General features: G+C 43.6%; 1 protein-coding gene across 3 annotated transcripts in view; it reads left to right on the forward strand.

Moving 5' to 3' along the window:
* Positions 1–26: 26 nt before the first annotated feature.
* The window catches only part of tsc2 (TSC complex subunit 2), a 45,934-nt gene continuing 24,228 nt past the window's right edge, over positions 27–21,732 (forward strand). For 2 of the 3 annotated variants that reach the window (XM_015359968.2, XM_015359969.2), the window contains exons 1-26: positions 27–174; positions 690–860; positions 1,910–1,996; positions 2,530–2,640; positions 3,182–3,329; positions 3,865–3,982; positions 4,633–4,681; positions 4,799–4,924; positions 5,855–5,928; positions 6,790–6,916; positions 7,395–7,538; positions 7,831–7,968; positions 8,786–8,889; positions 9,361–9,442; positions 9,695–9,850; positions 10,631–10,750; positions 10,938–11,060; positions 12,068–12,174; positions 12,652–12,805; positions 13,954–14,076; positions 14,618–14,752; positions 14,862–15,051; positions 15,974–16,067; positions 16,829–16,931; positions 17,204–17,298; positions 20,029–20,154. In XM_015359968.2, coding sequence (XP_015215454.2) covers positions 726–860; positions 1,910–1,996; positions 2,530–2,640; positions 3,182–3,329; positions 3,865–3,982; positions 4,633–4,681; positions 4,799–4,924; positions 5,855–5,928; positions 6,790–6,916; positions 7,395–7,538; positions 7,831–7,968; positions 8,786–8,889; positions 9,361–9,442; positions 9,695–9,850; positions 10,631–10,750; positions 10,938–11,060; positions 12,068–12,174; positions 12,652–12,805; positions 13,954–14,076; positions 14,618–14,752; positions 14,862–15,051; positions 15,974–16,067; positions 16,829–16,931; positions 17,204–17,298; positions 20,029–20,154 — 2,969 coding nt within the window. In that variant the 5' untranslated portion in view covers positions 27–174; positions 690–725. The remainder of the gene's footprint in view (positions 175–689; positions 861–1,909; positions 1,997–2,529; positions 2,641–3,181; positions 3,330–3,864; positions 3,983–4,632; positions 4,682–4,798; positions 4,925–5,854; positions 5,929–6,789; positions 6,917–7,394; positions 7,539–7,830; positions 7,969–8,785; positions 8,890–9,360; positions 9,443–9,694; positions 9,851–10,630; positions 10,751–10,937; positions 11,061–12,067; positions 12,175–12,651; positions 12,806–13,953; positions 14,077–14,617; positions 14,753–14,861; positions 15,052–15,973; positions 16,068–16,828; positions 16,932–17,203; positions 17,299–20,028; positions 20,155–21,732) is intronic. The other variant, XM_015359970.2, reaches the window with a different exon arrangement.

The following is a 21,732-nucleotide window of genomic DNA, read 5'->3' on the forward strand; positions in this document are numbered from 1 at the left end:
TTCCCAACTACAACTTCCTGTTGAAGGAGTGATGGGGTTTGTTTGCTTCAAGTGCTTAGCTGAGCTGGGAAAACATTAACATGACAAACAAAGCCACAATTCTAATGAACACTCTGGCATTTTTGACGTTGGCTGCATTTTAATGATCTGAACAGCAATTCTGTTAAAATACAGGTAGGCTTTATTGTTGCGCGTAATATATATATATACATCAGATTGCTGTAGAGGAGATACTGAAGCACTGTGCAGTACGCATTAGACAGATAATTGACGTTTTGTTTTAAATGCTGAGCTGCGAATATACCTCGCACAGCCTAGACAGTCTTGCACACCGGGGGTTAGCTGTTGTGTGCAGCAGACAGCTGTGACTGTGCCTGTTTTGTGTTTTGCGCTGTATACAAAGCAGACTGTAACTGTTCAGTAAGGTAGAATTCATATCCACGATTGAGGTCTTAGTGTTGTTTTTTAGTTGGGATTTTGCCTTTAGCTAAAAGACTGGCTCGTAGCCACGATGTTGTGTTGTTACGCTCGAATGTCTGTTAGTTTACACTTTTAATTTGCTGCTGTGCAAAATAACAGTACCTTTTTGACGGGGAAAAAAGGTCTAGCAACCGATATGAAAATTTCTAGTCTCCGTTTGTGGCTTGAAATCGCTGCACAGCGCACCGATGTTACTGTGCTTTCTCCAGGAATACCCCAGCCTTTACAACGCTCCAGCCTCCAGCATGAACAAGCAACAGAGCAAGGAGTCACTGAAGGACAGGGTCAAAGGCATATTTGGACTGGGTCAGACTCGCACCATCAGTAAGCAAGCTGAAAGCAAGCCCTCTGAGTTCATCATCACCCTTGACATACTGAAGGTACGGCTGTGAAGGTCTCCCCGGTTTTCCCTGTTGCTGTTTTTGGGTCACACTTGATTGACGTATCCCAACCAAAAGTCAGAGGAAACTCGATTCTTCTGTAGTATCACAGTATAAATTCCAGAAAGACAAAAAGTATTCTTATTGCAAGATTTCTTACAAGGAGAGGTAAAAAATAATTTAATATCTCTAGTCAGTGTTGGAACAGATTGGGGAGAGAGGTTAAACACTGGTATCATTCTATTGACAATACCATTCACATATATGGCGAAATGGCGTTCCAGTGGAAGCCACAATGGCTGTTTCTTGCAAAGTTTAACTACACTTGTGTAAGAAACATGTTAGGTTTTATCACACCTACTGTAGACCTGCTTGAGACCTGCTGCTCACATGTGGCAGTGACCCATCCCGTGCTGGTAACTGTTTTTCAGAAACATTTTGGTTTCTACATTCCAAACCTGGTGGAAAACAATGTTGTTTTCCTTCGGTTTACTTGCAGTTCACTCACACTGTTAGGGTAAGGGGGTGGGAACTTGCTTGGAAGTCTTTAAAACTTTTGTTGTGACAATAATAATAATTAATAGTAATTGCTTACATTTATATAGCGCTCTTCTGGACACTCCACTCAAAGCACTTTACAGGTAATGGGGACTCCCCTCCACCACCACCACCAATGTGCAGCATCCACCTGGATGATGCGACGGCAGCCATAGTGCGCCAGAACGCTCACCACACATCAGCTCTCAGTGGGGAGGAGAGCAGAGTAATAAAGCCAATACATAGATGAACAATGAACTGTTACTGTTTGAGTGTTGCGTACTGATTGTATATCTAAATGCCGTTATATGCTTTAGATGACATCAGATGCATAACTACATCGTTTTGTACCTGATATTTTGGGGTCTTTATGGTTTTTTATGTTTTGTACTTTCTGCTGTTGTTGTCCTGTGTACATTTGGCAATAAAAGGTCTGAATGAAAGCCCCAGGTGTTGTACGTATATAATAACAGTGAAAGTGTCCTTGTCTTTTGGGGGTTCTCTGATCCTAGGAGCTCAGCGTCGAGTGCGGCTTACACAACCGAATCCGGGTGATCACCCACATTTGTGAGCTCGCCAAGTCTAAGAAGTTCGAGGAGGTGAGTCGGCGACGCTCGTTTCTCGGCTTTTGCGTTCGGGCGGGGTTTTGTGTGGCTCCCAGCAGCGTGGGCAAGCTCTGGGAGCTTGAAAGAAGAAAATCGAGGCAGGCGTGGGGATGTGAATTTCCTCGCGGGGCAGATGCTTCTGCTCTCTGTGGAAATCTGTGTCGCTTGTGTTTTGAACTGTTGCCCTTCTGACCTCTTCCTTTATTGTCTGTACAGTACACTGGTGCCTTTGTTGAACATCCTGCTCCAGTCTCAAAGCCAGGCCTTGCTCGGAGTCTGGCCAGCCAAATTGGGGGAGGCCGTTTCTTTGTTACTATCTACTTTTTTAAAGAAAATAGCAAGCAATTGTCATATCCAGTTTTAAACTCTAAGTGGTCTTGCCATAATAAGACTGGGACTCCACTACAGTGATCCATTGGTCTGTTTTAAGCTCTCTGCTAGCATGGTACCTTTGGCTCAGTATTCGTGCCAGTGCTTCTCTTCCTTGACGTCTCCTGGGTAAGCGGCGTCCTGCTGTGTTCTTGCAGCATGCGGTGGAGGCGCTGTGGAAGGCTGTGGAGGACATGCTGCAGCCTGACCAGCCGGCAGAGGCGAGGCGAGCCGTCCTGCAGCTGCTGAGAGCCATCATCCAGGGTCAGGTAAGGCCCCCGTCCCCAGCTCGGATCCTGGGGAGGGATGAATGATGAAATGCCTTAAGTGAATGGGAAAGATTGATGAGTCTGGACTGTTTTTGACACATTGCTTTAAGATTGTCTATGATCCTGAACTGGCTACAGAGGTTAGGAAATAGGTGGATGTCAGGCAATGATGGGCCTCATAGTTTAACACAGTCATTCTGTGCTTCAGGGCAAAAGGCTAGCATGCCTGATATGGAGCGAGCACTCCTCCATCACCTGCCTTAAAAGCTTAAGGATATGAGGTGTAAATTATTGTTTTTCTGGTACTGATATTGCTTTTCTGCAGTTTCTCATTGGTTTACATAATTGGAAGGTTGTCTGATTTCTCAGGAGATGAGTGATTTTTTTTTTAAAGCCTAATTTAATATGCCATGTTGTTCTGATGAGCTGCTACCGACAGCTGCATCTGCATTGTAGAGGCTCAAAACTGAATGCCTACGTGCAATTTCTGACTCCTGTGAGTTCTACCTCCCAAGTTACCTGCCTTTCTGTTTGCTAATAGGGTGAAAGGCTGGGTCCTCTCCGTGCGTATTTCTTCAGTGTCATCAGGGACTATCACCCCTCCAGTGAAGACCTGCATGATAGACTGGAGGTCTTTAAAGCTATGACAGAGAATGGCAAAGACATCACCTATTTAGAGGAAGATATCGGTAAGCTCTCTTCTCACCAGCACAGTGATGCATTATAAAATATATTTTTTTCCAGACATTTCAATTTTGTCATGTGTTTTGTTCTGTATTAATAAGGCTATTTCTTTGGTAATCACTGTTCGTTGTTTTGTGTTGTTTCGTATCGTGTGGTCATACTGCGGTTTAATCAGACAGCGTTGCATAAAGGGTTTACTTATAAAAAGTTCAAACAAAGAGAAAGTAGGAGTTTCTTCTATGCAGTGTAAATACAGAATAGTGCAGTTTAAAAGTTTTGAAAATAAATTCTTCTCAAAATGGATTTTTTCTTTTTCCCTGTAATAAAACACTGATTTGCCCTGGTCTGTTTGATACCGGAACTCATAGTACATTGTAATAGAGAAGTAGAGCCGCTGGGAGAGAATCAGGAGACGTATACGAGCCATAACTACCTTTACCCATTTTGCCCAAGCTGTGATTGCCGAAACTCACTGCTTTGCCTTTTTTTCCCCCAAAAGTCCCAGAATCCATGATCATCTTTTTTTTTTTCCGTCTGCAGCACGATTCGTACTGTTGTGGATGGATGTGGGACTGACTGCAGACTTCCTACAAGTGCTTGTGAACTTGGTCAAATTCAACAGCTGCTATCTTGACCAGAACGTCTCACAGATGGTCCAGTAAGAACCCACATTACAAATTGGAGGGGCTTTTTTACCTAGTAGCTAAGAGACCTAAGAGCCTTATTCACCAGGCTGTTGAATTCCCAGAGAATCGCCCTGAATTATTTTGCTTTTTCAGTAGTTCTTTATTTATGGCAGGTTATTATTGATTTTCTGCCAAAACTCTGTGCGTCTTTTGTTGAAAGACTGCTTGTGGTAATTGATTCTGCAAAACACACTCCATTTTAATAGTAGGACCTTTTCAGCCTCTGTGTTCTGAAGAAAAAAAAAATCAGTGAGTCTTTTATTGAAATACTGGTTGTGAAAGGTGAGGAACACAATTTCTGAGTGTGTTTTGCTCCCGTTATCTGAAGAGCCTTTATTTGTAGTCCACATCCTGTTTCTGAATCCTCCGGTGATCCTGCAGGATTTGAGAAGGGTTTTATAAGGTGTTTGGCACATGCTCTGATAAAACAGTGAGGCACAGTTAAGAGTGCTTGCTGTGAAGTTGCAAGCAGCATAAAGAGCAGCATTGACAGAGAAATCTAAATTTTGTTCTGCTGCCGACAGTTCCTTAAGTTTTCTTCTTAAACATTCAACAATCATGACATTACAAATCGAATTTGTTGTCTGTATACTGATTCTATGTGGTTTGTTTGTGTCAATAGCAAAATCTGCCTCTTATGCAACCGGACAACATCATCAACGGATATCGAGGTAACTTATTTTTCCTTTCCAGCATGAAAATGATTTTTTTTTTGGGGGGGGGGGGGTGATGCAGAGTTATCTTACGTTTTCACTCTGCCTCGTGTCTTGTCCTGCTTTTCTCCGTAGGTGTCTCTTCAAGTGCTGGACGCGGTCGTCTGTTACAACTGCCTCCCCTCTGACTCCCTGCCTGGCTTCATCATCACCCTGTGCCGCACAGTCAACGTGAAGGAGTTCTGCGAATCTTGCTGGAAGGTGGGTTTAATTCAGAGCTCCAAGCATGTTTAACATTGTTTTCTTTCAGGAAGAGAACAGTTCGAATCGCAAGAAATTTGTCTGAAGGACCTGTGCTCAGCCATTAATTCAAACATGGCTGGTTGGAAACTTTTGTTAGGCTCCATATGTGCTTTTACCCAAGAAACCTGGCTAAAGTACTAGGTCTCCTAGTTGGGAATCTTGGAATTTGCAGCCGTTGACCATCCTTGGTAGCATACGTGTGTATCGTGTGTGTTTTTAATAAACTGACTGCGACTTTTCATGTAGAGCTCCATATTAGTCATAACCGGAATTTCGAAAGTGAGATAAACTGATTTTAACTTTATGTAGGTTTTATTAAAAAATCAAATACATTTGCCCATTTACACAAGGCTGAACTTATCTTATTATGAATCAGTATGATTTTTTTATCATTCGAGTAAGCCTCGTTTAAAAAATTGTCATTTTAGTGTTTCTACTCCCAGGTAATGTTGCTTTAATGGCTCAGTTGAATTGCATATTTCGGGTTAGTGTGTTTATTGATCCTGCAAAATGTTTCCCACACACTAGGCGGAAGTACAAACCCCACATAAAAAATCAAAACGGTCATAAATTTTTTTTAGTAGAAGGGCTGCTGTGAAAATCTTAATGAGCCCTGTTTACAGGCTAGTGGCTTCTGACTTGCTCTTGTGGTGTCAAACAATGAAATACAAAGTGTCTGCACCAGTATTTGATGTTTGGCTTTATATGCACATTAAGGAGTTGTACAACAGTGCCATCTAGCCTTCTAATTGGATGAGTGCTAATTGGTATGCATACATACGCAAAATTCACTGTGACTGCATTGAAGCATTTGGAGAAAATGTAAAATGTAGTTTGTCAAAACAATGATGAATGATAGGCTTATGAGCAATCCTTTCTTTTTGGCAGCTAATGAGGAAGGTCCTGGGGACTCATTTAGGACATAGCGCCATCTACACCATGTGCCGGATTATGGAGGAGAGGTATGAGGCTGAAGCTTTGAGGATGGTTACAGTGTCTAGAGCAGCTCAGGATTTCCATGCTTTTGGCTGAGTTTCTGTAATGAGAGCACGTGTTTTCCCCACGTAGTAGATCGATACCATTTCCCATTTGTTGTCATGTTTTGTTCTCTTCTTCTTGTCCTGTTCGGTATGTTGTATCCCCTGACCATTTGAAAGTTGTCTGGGGAGTTACACAGATTGAGTCATTCTGTAACGCACTTGAACCCATTGTTTTTACATTCCATCTTATTGCCAAGGCAACCCTGTGTGGGCTCACCCAAGGATCAGAGAGTGCTTTCTGTGTATTACCTTTGATCGTTTTTCACATGCATCTGAGATCCATGCTGGTTCAGGACTGCTGCATCTTCTCTGTGTGTTTGCACAAGTTAAAATAAGGCAAATCACGGGTTGTCATTAGCTTGGCCAAGCCAAAGTATCAAGTGCCCTCGGGGTATTTAACATTATAACAGACATCGCATGAAATGGCACGGGGAAATGACATTCAGAATCTACGCATCGTTAAATTTAGGAGACCGGACGTCCTGTTCCTTTTGTGATTATTCAGCTGGCAGACAGGTGTTGGCCCAAGTTATCGTGCTTGCATAAAAATGAACTAAACGTCGTCATAGAGGTCATCAGAGCTCTTGAGGGCAGTCCCTACCTGTGATACTAGGAAAGGTATCTAACTGAAGATTAAAGATGAGCGTCATGGGAAGGTTTAGGGAAACATTCCCCACAAGTGCAGTTGCAGTGGATTCTGGAAGACGTGCGAGTTGTGTGTGTGGCTGGTGCGATCTGGAGTTAACCGGCGTGGGGCCGGCTGCTCTGTGGCCTGTGTTTCAGAGCCTACATGGAAGACGCGGCTCTCCTGAGGGGCGCTGTGTTCTTCGTGGGAATGGCTCTCTGGGGCGCCCACCGGCTCTCCGCTCTCAAAAACACGCCCACGTTGGTTTTGCCCTCGTTCTACAAGGCAAGTCTCGAATTAAATGCCAAGTCCATTTAATTTGTTAAATTTAGTTTGATTGGGACAAAATGAGCAAGTTTTGAAAGGCTTTAGAAACTCGCAGATCCTTTGCAGTTCTTTTCCAGGTGCTTTATCTGGTCAATCAGGTGCTTCTGTTTCATCCAGGCTCGAAGAAAAACCTTTCTTTGGCAGGTTTAAGTGACAACAGACAGAAAGCTTCCCTGATGATACACCTGTGTCAAATATAAAAAGACACGTTGAAACACGGTGTTTTAGCTGAAGTAATGTGAGACATTATGGGCCCTATATTCGAAATACACTGCTAAGGATAGTTGAGCACTTTATATAAAGTATTTTATATATAGTTCCTTGTATTTGTGGGAAGCTTGCTGTGTGTTCTTGAAAAATAAAAACTAACACAATGAAGCCCTTGATTTATCATGGTTCAGGGTTCAGATTCTCAGTCTACTGTCTTTTCTCCTAGGCCATGACTTGTGCCAATGAAGTTGTCTCTTATGAAATAGTGCTCTCAATAACACGACTCATCAAGAAATATGGCAAGGAGCTGCAGGTGGTCACCTGGGATATTCTTCTCAAAATCATCGAAAGGCTACTGCAGCAGATCCAGGTGATTTTGAACGCCTGAAGACTTTAACAGTGTTTGAAAGAAACGATGGCTTTTAGTACTTTCATGGCAGCCAGAAAAGAGCACGTGCAGTTGATCAGCAGCAGAGGTTTGTTATTCCCTGTCCGCTAGGATTTTGTCCGGGCTTTTGCTTTTTGCTGAGATTTTGGGCAAGAAAGTCCTCCAACTTAGGTGACACCTCGACAGATTCCATTCCTAAACTGTATTCAGACTGGCGCTAGTTAACCTGGTGTATTTCACGTCGTGTCTAGCGCTCACTCAGTTCTCTTTGCAGGCCATCGGGAGCCATGAGCTCAAGGCAATAGTCCATGAGCTGTTGAACACAGTGGAGGAGCTGTATGAACAGAATGGGTACCACGGTTGTTGTGAGCGGTTCTTTGGGCTGATTGAGAAGTGTTCCGATAAACGACCGGTAAGGCATTTTAATTTGTGTGTACCATTTAACCCGTTTTTGTTTAGCCTGTAGCTGCACGTTTTTAAAATGCCAGTGTGTTACTATTATTGTTTAATTTCCTGGCCTTTCCCATTTCGGTTTCTTATATTGGTCAACAATGTTCCTGTTTCGCCCCTTGCTTTCATCAGTGTCCAGACATTTAAATCCTCGTTGGACAGAGGTGGTGTTTAAAACTGTGCCTGTTTTCAGAATTCCTCCGTGAATGGCAAAGTGCATACAATGGACTAATTGGATCAGTAATCTGTAGCTTGGCAGTTTTGGGAAAACAATTTTTAATATGTGGAAGAAAAAATAACTCAGCCTTCTGACTTTTTAGATCATGTGACAGTGCCTGAATGTGAAGGAATCTCTTTACTTTGCTTGTATTAGAAGTGTTCAATAACTGTACAGTGAGTTCTTTAGCACCTTGAAAGATTTATTTTTGCTTCTTTTCCAGTTGTGCATGACGGTCTTTCAAAAATGTTTAGCAAAAAGTAAACTTATAGGAATTGGGGAAATATGAAAACCCAAACAAAAGACAGAGTCCTGTATAAGACAGTTAAGGAAACATCCTAACTTCTTTTTAATAAGCCTGGATTGTTTCTCTTTATTCTTTGGTAAAAAGAAAAGTTCAGCTTAGACTGAGGGGAAAAAAACCTTTTTTAAGTGTTTTTTGTAGATTATTCTAAAAATTATTTTAAATAATCTAAATAATTTTAGATTATTCCAGTAAGCCTGTGTTTCAGTAGCCTGGGCTTGACTTGTTGGCTGTTGCTCTGCGTTTGTCCATTCGCAGGAATCCTCAGTCATGATCCTGATATCCTACCGCGCTCACTCCATTCAGCCTGGCAAAGATGGGTGGATCCAGAACCTGCAGAGACTGATGGAGAAGTTCTTCAGGTAAAGAATGCTCCTGGAAAGATGGACATAATGGAGAGATACTTTGACTTACTGTATGGGAGTCTGCCCATGTAATTGAAGCCAGTGCCCTGATTTCTCTCATAACGTGGCTGGATGTGATCCCTGGGTCAATTAACTACCAGTCACCCTGTAGTAATCTCCTCCAGCCCTGTAGGGCCGGAATGACCCATTCCTGGCCGAAGAGAAAATGAGGGGGGAAAAAGACGAGGTAGTTTTTACACCAAATTAGGTCGCTATCGATGAAGGGAGCAGCACAGGCTAGTGAAAGCTGCTGCATTGTGTCCAGTTTTGTGTTTATTAAATTTTGATCACAGTAGTAAGTTGGAATATGGACCTGTTTTTGGCACTGTGCATCTCGGCTGAATACAGGCCGTTTGCTCTGTTCAGCCCTGTTCTGCAATGTTCTCCGTCGGAGAGATGGTGGCTCCTAACTTTTCGCCCTCCAAACAGGAACGAGACCAGGAGCGCCATCCGGATCAAAGTCCTTGACGTCCTGTCGTTTGTCCTCAGCACAAACCGCCAGCTGTACGAGGTTAGCATTTCCTTCTTTCCTCTGGGAGCGGGGTGGCAGAGTCCTCTTCTGGTGACGGTTTCCCAAACCCCTGTCTCTGAGCAGCCCTCAGAGGCTAGATGCTCCATAGGAGTTGCTCCATGCTAAGGGTAGTATTAAATTGATTCCTTATCGGTGTTTAAGTGTTACCTTCTGCACGTAGCTTTGTGATCTTTTGGAAACGCTGTACGTAGTCCGTCGCTTGACGCAGCACGTCTGCTTTTCCTGTCCCAGGAGGAGCTGATCGAGACAGTGGTGATCCCTCAGCTTGGACAGATTGCGGAGGACAAGGACCTGCATGTCCGGAAGTTGGCCACCCAGCTCTTGGTGGACTTGGCCGAGGGCTGCAACACCCATCACTTCAACAGCCTTCTGGACATCATAGAGAAGGTCAGAGCCGGCAGCTGCCCTTGTATTCACCTGCTCCCAGCAAGGGAAAGCAGCTGGAAATCTGGGTGAAATGTTACAATATCACTTTCTTAGAGGGTCAGCTGTAGTGATGGGAATTTAATTGTTTTATTTACGCGTGCTTTTCCAGCAGCTCAAATCCCTGCCCAAAAGCAAAGGGATTAGTGGAAACCTGCCCGATACATTGACGTAGTGAAAAGTATTAGGGAAGGGGAACGTCACTAAGCAGGTTTTGAAAGTGTTCCCGGTCGCAGAGCCTCAGATGAACTTTGTGGATTAGCTGGAACAATACCAGATTTAAAATAATCAAGATTTGTGAAGAGGGAAGAAGAACAAGGAACCAATAGGGGGAAGTACCAGTGATCCCTAACTCGTTTTCCATACTGAACAGTAGGGAGTTGTGATCAGCAGTTTCAAAATCTGCACCTAAATCCAGAAGTAGAATCTTATGCACTGGGGGGAGAAATGGAAAGAATGTGTTTTGGTAGTTTTGCTAGACTATCGGTAACTTGTCAATAACTCTTTAAACGTGATTTTGCAAAGCTAGCATTAAGTTAATCTCTAAGTTAATAAAAATGTTTTTTTATAATAAATTGCATGCAGTATAAAGCTGGAATTGGTGCCTGAAACATTCCCATTTCTGCACCTCCTGTAAGGGTTCAGTGCCATATTTCTGTGGCTATGCCATACCCATATATTGCACAGTATCCATGTAAGACAGTAAGTGTCTGTGTGTCCTGTGCTGGTGTGGACCGGCTGCAGGTGGTGAGCCTCTCACTCGCTTGTCCTGTGACACTGGAAGCCACAGACAGAGACTTTGGATCCGAGGCGCCGATGGAGGATGTGAAGACGGCCATTCTGGGGCTCCTAGAGATCCTACAGGTCTGTGGCCCCCCGGTGCTTGCCGTCGGTGGCTTCACTGGGCGTGTAAATGGCGATTCGGAATAAAGGTTTCAGTGCATTTTTGTGGGGAAACAATATGCAAAATCCCCTCACTGGCTGATAGAAGTGGAACGTTTCTTTTAAGTCCTGCAGTGCTTTTCTTGTTTGAACTTTTTGTTCCTTGCAGACTAAGCTGTATAGCCTGCCGGCTGGCCATGCCTGTCGAGTCTATGAGCTCCTTATTGGCCACATTCAGCTGCACTATAAACACAGGTACAGCTCCAGCATAGCCAGCAGCATCCGCTTACAGGTAAGACGGCCATGAAAATCGTAGCAAAAATAAAACGAACAAACATGAAAAAAATATTCGCCTTTTTTTATACCCAGATTTAACTCCTTTTTGCATGTGGAGTCTGCTGATCATGTAAGAGTGTACAAAAAAAGTCCCTTTAAGTCCTACTTTCAGTTGCGTGTCATCTTAAAACACATTGCTTGGGCACAGGGAGCTTTCGCATCTGATATTTAAAAGGTGGGGAATGAGCAAAGGTTGGTAGTTTTTCCCAGCTTTTTTTTTTGTGTTTCTTCAATTTGACGTCTGCAATGATTAACTATCCGGGGTCGCTGCTACAGCCCACCCAGGTCACATAAAAGCAGCAGACCTGTCCAACTAAATTGCCCCAATCAGGGCATTAATGACCATTCCCCCTGTCTGTCTGAGGGAGGACTGGAGCACCATGGGCAGGCGACACTGCGCTGAGGTCTGCTTGGACGCCATCTGCTCTTCTGTGACAAAGGCATATGTGTGATGTGATATGAATAATACATAATGAAAATGTATATCGAATAGAAATGTTTTAAATATTGTAAGGGCAGCCGTTTTTACCACTGAGTAGAGCTTGAGTGCTCTCCCTGTGTTAGTGTGGGTTTCCTCCAGGTGCTCTGGCTTCAGGCCTACAGTCCAAAGCAATACTGGTGGGTTAATTGGCTTTTGGAGAAACTGGCCCTGGTGTGTATATGTGCCCTGAGATGGACTGGCGTCCCATCCAGGGTATACCCCACCTTACTCCTGTTGCTCGCTGGGATACTTCCTGGCTGTCCCGCGGCCCTGAATTGGAAGAAGCAGTTAGAAGATGGGTGGTATTATATAATATTGTAATAGGCAATACAAATGTGTATATATATATAATTCTGCTCACAATTTACAGACGTTCCCAGTTGGGAAGATCCCTGCTCCTGGGGTTCATTCTGGCTTCTGAGTTGGTGCTATTATTGGATAAGTCCCTTCCAGAAAGCTCACAGTTTTGTTTTGTCGAACAGGTGTTTGATTTCTTCCTCCTGATGAGGGCAGATTCCCTCCATCGACTTGGGGTCCCCAATAAAGATGGTGTCCTGAGGTTTAGCCCGTACTGCTACTGTGACCTGGGGTGAGACTGTGGATTTTATCGCCACAAGGAGGAGCGCCGATGTGCTGCCCTGCCTCTTCAAAATCATTTTTTTAGGAAGGGAATGATAAACAGCAAATGGCAGATATGTTTCGTGCATGTGATCATTTTCAAGGCTTGTGACAGGCACTTGGAAAAACCTCCTATAGAAAGCCATTCACTTCATAAAATCAGATTATTAAAAAAAAATGTGATCACCATAAAAGTCAGGGCAATTAGTTTAAGGCAGAGAAGCAGAAAAAGGGCTTAGATGTGGAATCCTGGAATAAAAAGCTCAGGCCCTAACTTTTTGCATAATTGAAATTAACCCAAGCATGATTTTGCTCAATATTTTCTGTTTTCTATTGCACTATTTCCCAGCATTTCCTGCACAGTCTTTCAAATCCTGGTTTTCCTGCTCTCACTGTAAAGGAAGTCAAATTCCTTTTTTTCCCCCTCCGTTTCCTCACGTTATCTCAGGGAGCCAGAGAAGAGGGTGACCGAGAAGAAACCCTCCGGCACAGTGTCACCACCTGCTGGCAGCCCGGCGACCGGCACGCAGGCCTCTTCGTTTCGCATGGGCCACCTGCCCTACTCCCTGGCCTTCACCGTCCTCCTGCAGTGCTTGAAGCTGGCGAGTATCCGTTCAGCGCGATGCGCTGGGAGGTCGACCCTGCGCCGCGTTTACAAAACAATCAGATTGATTGTAACCATCTCTTTGGGAGCGTCCTGGGATCCCACTTAGCCAGGCAGCTGCTCGGTGAATGCGCACTTTGTCTGCGCGCGGGACTACAGGCGACGATCCGCTGCAAAACACGTTTTTCTGCGGAGACGAATGAATGCGATGTCTGTGCCATGGGGATAGTGCATGTGCCTTCCAGCTTAGGAAAACGAGGACCTCGGTGTGTATCAGATTAAATGAAAGGCTGTCTTTGGTTTCAGTAAGAACTTGTTTTCCTCTTTCCAGATGTAGGGGGGGTGGAACAGCAGAATGAAGTCAGGTTACCTGGTCTTTGTTTTCTGCAAAAACCCAAACAGGGTGTTAGGACGTGCATTAGGGTTGCATGTGAGCTAACGGTGCTCCGTCAGTGATGGATTGTTCGCGGTATCCTTGTTGGCTCAGTTCCCATTCTTTGTTTCCATGTGTTCAGAATGGAGGATGCTGGGAGTTGGTTCAAAGGGTAACTGAGAGGTACATACAGCTGCAGGGGGAGGAAAGCATTCGCTGTTAAATTATTTTCCTGGTGGCACAGCACTCGTAGTGTCTGGAAGGTTCACAGTGTCACCCATACTCCACTGTGGGGAAAGTGGCCTAATCTAGAGTAAACGAATTCGATGGGAAGTGAAGTCTGCTGTCTTTCCCACTGTGGGATCCGGGGTCTGTGGACCTCAAAATTTCCATACACTAACAGGAGTATTGAAAACAGATGTCTTTGTGGTGTGTTAGGTCATTGAAATACATTTTGTCTTTACCCACTTGTTTCAGTTGACTCTGTCCATCCATTTGAAGAATGGGGAAAAAAGTTGGTAAATATTAACCTTATGCAGAAGAATAAAATAGAGATGTGTAGCTCCTGCAGTTTACTCATCATCGCTTATCAAACCTTCGGTATTATTTTTTAAGCAGATCATACCTGGAGACTGGTTTGGCTGGTCAGAGCAATTTCTGTTATTCATTCTTGGTGCTGCTTTTAACTCTGGAAGTGTGACTATATCATTTTAACTGTTTTAGTCTATTTTTGTTCTCTCATCTTATCTGATCTCTTGTGTATTTAAATTCAGGAGTCGGACTGGAAGGTTTTGAAGTTAGTTCTGGATAAAATGCCATCATCTTTGCAGTACAAAGTCCTCTTCCTGAGCTCCCACTGCAGTATAGACCAGCTGTGCTCCACACTGTGCTCTATGGTAAATAAAGCCTTTTTTCAGGTGCCCATCCTCTTGTAAATGTTTTGAAAAGGTCTTTAGTCATTAATTGTGCCTTTCATAAAATTATTGTGCTAATTCTGCACAACTGCCTTTTTAAAAACGTGATATCACAGATTCATAAACAATGTTTTTTTCGGCACTTCTTGTGTTTTTTCATTGGAATTTTGGTAAGGATTGTGTGTTCAAAGCCATTTCTAGAAAGGGGCGGTATTGCTAATCTATTGTGTCTTGTAGGCTATACGTGAGCTCGAAACTGTAATGATTAAAAATGTCAAAACGGGGAGCAGCAGAAACCTCTTATATGGTTCTACCGCTATGCCACATACTTAAATCCTTCTGCGTCTTGACACCAGAGTCATTGGACTTGCAGTGCAAGCAGCAATATGGGAGTAAAGGGTGGAGGAATATAGTGTAGTGCATTAAACTGAAGCAGAGTTGACAGAAGTGGCCTGAGATGCGATTTACTTATTTGCCCTCCTCAACCTCGCTGTCCTTGCCGCGCACCGGCTCCGGCCTGCAGGTGACCGATCGGCTGATCTCCGAGAGGCTCCACCGAACCCCCGAGGGCTTCTCCCGCACGGACGTCCAGCTCAGCGTGGTGCCAGTGCTGACCGCCCTCACGTCCTACCACAGCTACCTGGAGCAGCCCCGACAGGTGCTTCTCTCTGGTGTCTCAGCGGACTCTTTCAGACAGTTGCTGTGCAACTTCTTATGTTCCTTCATAACCCCTGAGGGGACTCGCTGTCCTTCTGCCTGTGTTTCAGCGCGAGCTGGTCCAGTGCCTGGAGGCAGGCTTGATTTACCGCTGTGCCAAGCTGTGTGTGGTGGCGCTGACCATGTGCACCGTGGAGATGCCCGACATCATGGTCAAGCTGCTGCCAGCTCTGATCGTTAAGCTTACCCACATCTCGGCCACAGTCACCATGGCCTCACCCATGCTGGAGTTCCTGTCAAGTAAGTGCTAGGGGTGTTTCTGGGGTGTTTTGGCACGTGTCTAGCTGACAAACGAGCCACTCTGCCCATCTGGTCTGTTGGGAAGTTAATAGTCATTTGATTCAAGGATCTCATCCAGTCATTTCTTGAAGAGAGGCAGGGTATCGACTTCAACAACGTAGCTGGGTAGCTTGTTCCAGACTCCCACAAGACTCCTGTTAAAAAGTGCCCCACGTTCTCCGTCTTTATTTAGGTTCCACTTGTGCTTGCAGTTCCACTGACCCCTCACCTGCTCCTGCTCTTAATCGTCCTTTGACAGCTCATGCTGCTACCAGAAATACAGATCTTGTGATGTTTGATTGAGACTGTGTTATCCTTCAAAAGAGAAGTGTAAAGTGCAAAGTGTAAGAACTGTCCACCTGGACAATTTCATAATAGCTGTTCTTGCTGAAGTCTTCTGTAATAAGCTTTGCTTCTGTTAAACATCAAAAAAAGGAGCGCTGGGAAAAAAATTGTGGACGTTCACTTCTTTTTGCATTTATTGCGCTGTTACCACTGGACCACACGGTTGTCAGGTTTGGGTTCCTGGTAGGCGGATGTTGACGGGAGAAAATCATTTTAGACTTGTTTTGAATGTTTTAATCCACTCACTTACATGATGTTAACATGCGTCTGGTGCAGTGAAACACCGTATCAACCCCGTTGAGCAGACTGACAATTTTACATTTTTCCATAATTTTAGAAATGGGCAACTGCCGTATCAGTTTTCTTTTTGTAGAAGCCTGAAACAAAAGGCAGAGTTCAAGACTCATTGCCTTGGAGAAGGAGCCTTTCATGGATCATGTTCTCCCTCATTCTCGCAAGTGTGAAGTTGTAGAATAAACCCTGTGGGTTTGAGTTGTGCCTATTTGGTCACTCATGTGATTGCTTCTCTTTTTTCCAGCTCTTGTCAGATTGCCTCACTTGTATGCCAATTTTGTGGCTGAGCAATATGTGAGCGTCTTCGCCATCTCTCTCCCTTATACCAACCCATCAAAGTAAGTACCCCAAATGTTTTTTTTAAACGATAAAATCGTAATCATTCGAAACATTACATTGATTTTTGGCATTACCGGCAGAAACATAATCTCCAATGAGAATTATACTACAAGATGGTTGTTAAATGGGTTATTTTGCATTAATGTTTTTAGGTTGTTTTAAGGTTTGGTCTTTTCTTGAATGCAGGTAGATTGAAGAGATTTAATTTAATATAAAGACAAATAGTGCCTTGTTTTTGTCACGTTTCATCAATGCTTAAAGACATTGACAAACGAGGAGGCCATTCAACCTTTTCAAAATACTTTACAGATACCAGGCAATTTAAGTTCATCACTTGCTACACAGAAGACGAGGTGATTAAAAATGAAGGAATGAGTTTTAATAGGAGGAGAAAATTTCTGTAAAATTAGCCCGAGATGCCCAGAAGGTGAATTTAAGCGGGGCAACAGTGTTCTTAATGACCACAAGGTAGCACAGAGCTTTGTTCAGTGTCTTTGCCAAGAGACAGTACTTCTGCAGCATGTTTTCACTATTATACACTGCTGCAGAGCAGATCTAATTGGAATTTGTTTCCTAGTCTAGCAGTGTCCAATACCATAGTGTGTTATATTCCCTAGTCCAAGTGCTGACCACGGTCCAGGGATGGTATGTTTATTGGTGATTAAAAACGTGTGAAGAATATAGGGTTTAATGTGAATTGTTTCTATGTGGTCCTCCATTACATAGCCCCGACTTTTCTTGTTTTTCTCTCTGTTCTAAGGTTTAATCAGTATATTGTGTCATTGGCGCACCATGTGATAGCCATGTGGTTCATTCGATGTCGGCTGACTTTTCGCAAGGATTTTGTGCAGTACATCACAAAGGTGAGCCTTTCTTACGAATCCTTTCAGAGTAGAAATACTGTGTGCATGGGGCACTTTTTCAGAGTACTGTAGCCTGACACGTGCTTGTCAAAATGTCAAAGCTGGTGCCATTATTGAATCAAATCACGTTTTGACAAGTCCCTAGAGAGCCACTAAGGTGTGTCTGCTGTCATGATAAGCCACTCCATGCTTGAGTGACCAGAGAGTGTAGCAAAGCCTTAATTGAAATCAGCAATGCCAATTAAAGTCATGGCAACATGCTTTCACCCCAGGGTTTGCGGTCCAATGCACTCCTGCCTTTTGATGACTCCCACGAACAGAGCAACTTTCGGGCCAGGAGCACCAGCTTGAATGAGAGGCCAAAGAGGTATGGTTCGCCATTTCAGACTTGGTACCATCTGGGCTTTGGGAGCTATCTTGACATTACGTACATTAGTTGAATCTAATGCATCCATAAGCAGATTATTTTTTTCTTTGATTTATAAGCCAGGTAAGAAGAAACACTAAAGCTTTAAAGTGCCAAGTGGTTTTTAAGTTCTCAGACCGTCAAGCACTTCTTTAAATGGTCAGATTGGCAGCCCGATGCTTTCTGCTGGTTGTCGAAAGACCTTTGAAAGATCACTGAAAAGTCAACAGTGCCAAGAGGAAGCTACAGTATCTCCTAAATGCAGGGATTCCAGAAACCTAGTGTTGGTACAGTCCCGTTATGGGAATGTTCTTGGCGTTAGTTTTCAAGAATTGTATCAGCTACCAAGTCTTTATGAGAGAAACATATTTTGTTGAATATATATATATATGACTATATAAATAACACTGAGCTGTAATGTGCTTGATAAACTGTTTCGGAACAGGCTGACAAATTACACCAAGGCAGATGTTTTATTTTTGTTCCAGGACATATCCATCATGAGTGATGGCCTGGAAAATTGCCCGATTCTAATTGATTTTAATTGTTCTAAGTTTTCACTCCATTCAGTTTAAATGAGAAATTCAATTTCTTCCCTGTAAGTTAATGATGATTTCCCATCAGTGTCATTGTCTGTGTTAGAAAGCGGAACACTTCAGTGTGCTCACATTTTTTGTGTGTTTATTGATGCCTTTTCCCATTAGTGTCGTTACACCAGGTCATTCCATACCAAGTCATTGCGAGAGAATGGAATAGTCAAATCTGCAGATGCTGACCATTGCAGTGCTAAATGGGTTAAGAAAATCTCTGCAGTTGAAAATGGCTTTTCCATAAATATATGCTTCACTAATGTATCAGTTCCTGAATAATGTATCGATAATTTCAACTCCTATCTATTCCTGCAAACACTACATGTCCTTTCAGTCTGAAGATCCCTAAGGAATTTCTTAACTTTGCCATTTTGTTATGACAAACGTGCCTATTAATCCGACACGCCTGCCTTGCCTCTCCAAAATGACTATTCTGTCTTGGGAGGAAGGGGTGGGGGAACTTCCAGAAAAAAAGCACACACTGGGCAGTTGTGATTTTGAGGCTGGTACATTGGACAGGCTCTAAAAGCCGAATAGCCGTGAGCTCAGCCCGCCACACGCTACAATCATCATCCGATTTTCCTCCTCACCATCTCCTTCAGCTCAGTCCATGTTCAAAACTGAACTTCCATTTTGTTTCCATTTTATCTTGCTCTGCGAAACATCTTAATGTCAAACTGTTTTTTTTTATTTATTTTCCTAGTGGAATGTCCCGTTTTATCAGGGGTCGGAGCAGTGGATTTCGGGTCTTTGATGGCTTTGGGGATTCCAATGTGTCTGGCAGCTGTCCTATAGAACAGGAGCCAATGACATGCCAACGTTACTCTATTGAAATGCCGTTAAGAGAAGCACCTAACCCAGATTGCTATAACTAGAGCCGGTAAAAGTAACACACTGCTGGACTCTGTCATTGTGTCACTCCCATTTACATTACACTGATTGTGGGATAAGTCAGGGCATTTACTGTTTGGCACAGTGGATGCTGAACAGTACTTCCAGATGAATGTGCTGTAATGGTTTTAATGTACAGGATGGACCAGATATTAGTGACTGACATACACATGTAGTGTAGCAAAACAGATACAGAACATATTGTTGTTAAATGTCCTTTTATTTTTGTAAGAGGAAATACACATGTGTGCTTACCAAGATGTTAGTGCCCTTTGATGGTTGTAATATTAGTCACTAATCTCTTTTTCAGGCAAGGGGTGCCAATTTGTCAGTCTGAATAAACACATATGACAAACACTAAAGTTTTAATTCACTGTTGGAGGAAGAGAAGCACCTATGACTGGAATATTGCAAAGCCCACATTTATTTCCAAAATATAACTTGCCCTGTTATTATTTTTACAATAAATAGACGTTTTGCACACTGCGGTGTGCAGGTGTTTCTCTTTTCTGTGTTGACCAGTTGCCCTAGGCACCTCTAGAAAGAGATGAAGTGTTGGTTTTTGTGCACAATTAGGGGCTTTGCGTTCTGCACACAGCTCGTGCGATGCTTAAAGCTGAGGGGCATGTGGCATAGTTCTGTCATTGCCAAAGGGTGAAAACACTTCTGTCTTGAGCAGTATTCCATTAACCCCACAAGACGTAGCTAACTAGGCCTGAAATACTCTGCTCCACCCTGGTTTAACTTCCTTTTACTCGATGTTCATGGCTTTGTAACAGGCCCTAATACGTTCATCTGTTGTTTAATATTAATTTATAATACAGTTGATTGTTGCTGTTTTCTTTTCTGACTGTTATTATCCCATCTGGTCATGTTTCTGAATTGTTTTTAAATGCTTTAAAGTTACCTTCCTTTATGCCTTGTTTTTTTCCCCTGTTGCATTGTGTGTTCTGCTGTTAATTTTATATTTTATTTTGTATTTTGTTTTTCCTCCTCACTCTTATGGGGGGGGGGGATTGGGGCTCCACCCTGGATCCTTCCGCTTACCTGACCCTGTGAACTTTGGCCTTTGACCTTCATCCTTGCTCAATTCCCACCCCCCCCCCACCCCCCCATGGCCTGTGTCCATTGCGCTGGCACGTACATTGTCATGTGGGTTTCGTGGGGTGTTGGGGGACGCCTGTCCTGACTCTGTGCCCCCCACCGGTAGTCTGCGGACTGCCAGAGTCCCAAAGCAAGGCTTGACTAGCTCCCCCGTAAAAGAGCTGAAAGATCTCTCGGCTATGGACGCCTTCCGCTCCCGAAGCATCAGTGTTTCTGAGCACGCGGTGCGCAGGTAGAGGCACTGGGGGGCTTAACCTTATCCTTCCTACTGGGTGTTTTCGGGAGGGAATGGCTTGGATTGGGGGCCGGAACTGGGTGGGGGGCGGGGGCCTGCATGATGGTGAACTTTCTGCATGCGATTTGTAGATCCTGATTTCGTTGTTTCGTTTCTGATGTTTCACCCCCTCCCCCCTCAGTTCTAATGTGCGAATGTTTAGGAAACAGGCCTGTGCGGCGTAATTGAGCACATTAACCCCTTGCATGACACCGTGCAGCTACCGAATGAAGTGGTGGGTTGACAGATGCAATCACACTGAAATGGCGCCGCAGCAACTCCTGCTAAATGAAAGAGGTGGCCGCCCCCCCCCACAAGGGGAAGACTGGGCGTGAATCTCTTTACTAACGCCCATGGCCTCGTTATTATTATCACCCCCGAGTGAAAGCTCCAGTTCAGAGCTGGAATAGAAGGGATGTTTTATTGACTGACCTCGAAAAGAAACCCGATCATTCCCTGCAAGGTTTAGTTGCATATATAAAAAGCACTTTAATTCTTGATAAAGAAGAAAAAAATCAGAACTGGTCAGATGTAATTTTACTACTGCTCGTTCCTGCTTTTGAGGTTTGTTTTTTTTTCTCTCCTTCAGTGTTTTTTGCATAACTGAACAAAGGAAAATATGAAGTTACTCTTACCGGATTTGGTGTATAACTCTTTGGTAGCTTGTTTGCCCTTTACGGTAGTCATGTTGCTTGATGTTTGGTGCTCTCTAGTGTTTCCACAGTGAATTTGTGTTTAAATGCTGTCACCTCAAGGGATTGTCATGTAGAACATGACATTCCCAACTGTGTGGTCACTCAGTCAGCTCCCGTTGCCTTTGCTGCCTGAGTAGGTCAAGCAAAGGGCACTAACATCACGGCTCTGAAATCGGGCACATATGGGTAAGAGGAGGCCTGTGCAGCCCTTTTCATGAGTTTTCTCTTTATCTTCACACCTCTCCAGCAGTAGAGGGCAGTAGAGGATTGGAGTGACGTGCCCAAGAATGAGCAGAAACACCGTCTTAATCACTTCCTTAGTGAAGACAGAGTTTCAGAACTCTGCTCTGTATCAATATGACGTTTTTATTAAAGGAAAATGTGCTGAATATGTATGAATATATGAATATGTTTTCACCCCCATTTACGTTTAGAGTAACCACTCTCTGCTGTTTGCCACTGGTCTTCGGAAGAAACTCAAGAAAATCTGAGAAAGCCGTGTGACTTTTTTTTGTTGTAGCAGAATAACTAGTTCCTGTGTTGGAAAATGAAGATATTTTGGGCTACTTGCAGTTATGGTTTCCTTTGGAGGTCAGAATAATCCTGGTCAGATTTTCCATTTTCAGATCTAAACAAATCCCAACAAAAACATAACACGCACATGTATTATTAATTTAGAGTTTATTTCTCAGGTATATGAAAATAGGGAAGTGACTGCAGGGGCTGGTGGCATTTTGGTCTCTGCTACAGTTAATAGCTGATTGTGTTGCAGTGAGTTTCTGATCAGCAGATATCTTGCGATATTGGTCACTGTACTCAAAGGATCTACAGAGCAGAAGTA

The sequence above is a fragment of the Lepisosteus oculatus genome, chromosome 19 (genome assembly GCF_040954835.1).
Source record: "Lepisosteus oculatus isolate fLepOcu1 chromosome 19, fLepOcu1.hap2, whole genome shotgun sequence".
Lineage (NCBI taxonomy): Eukaryota > Metazoa > Chordata > Actinopteri > Semionotiformes > Lepisosteidae > Lepisosteus > Lepisosteus oculatus.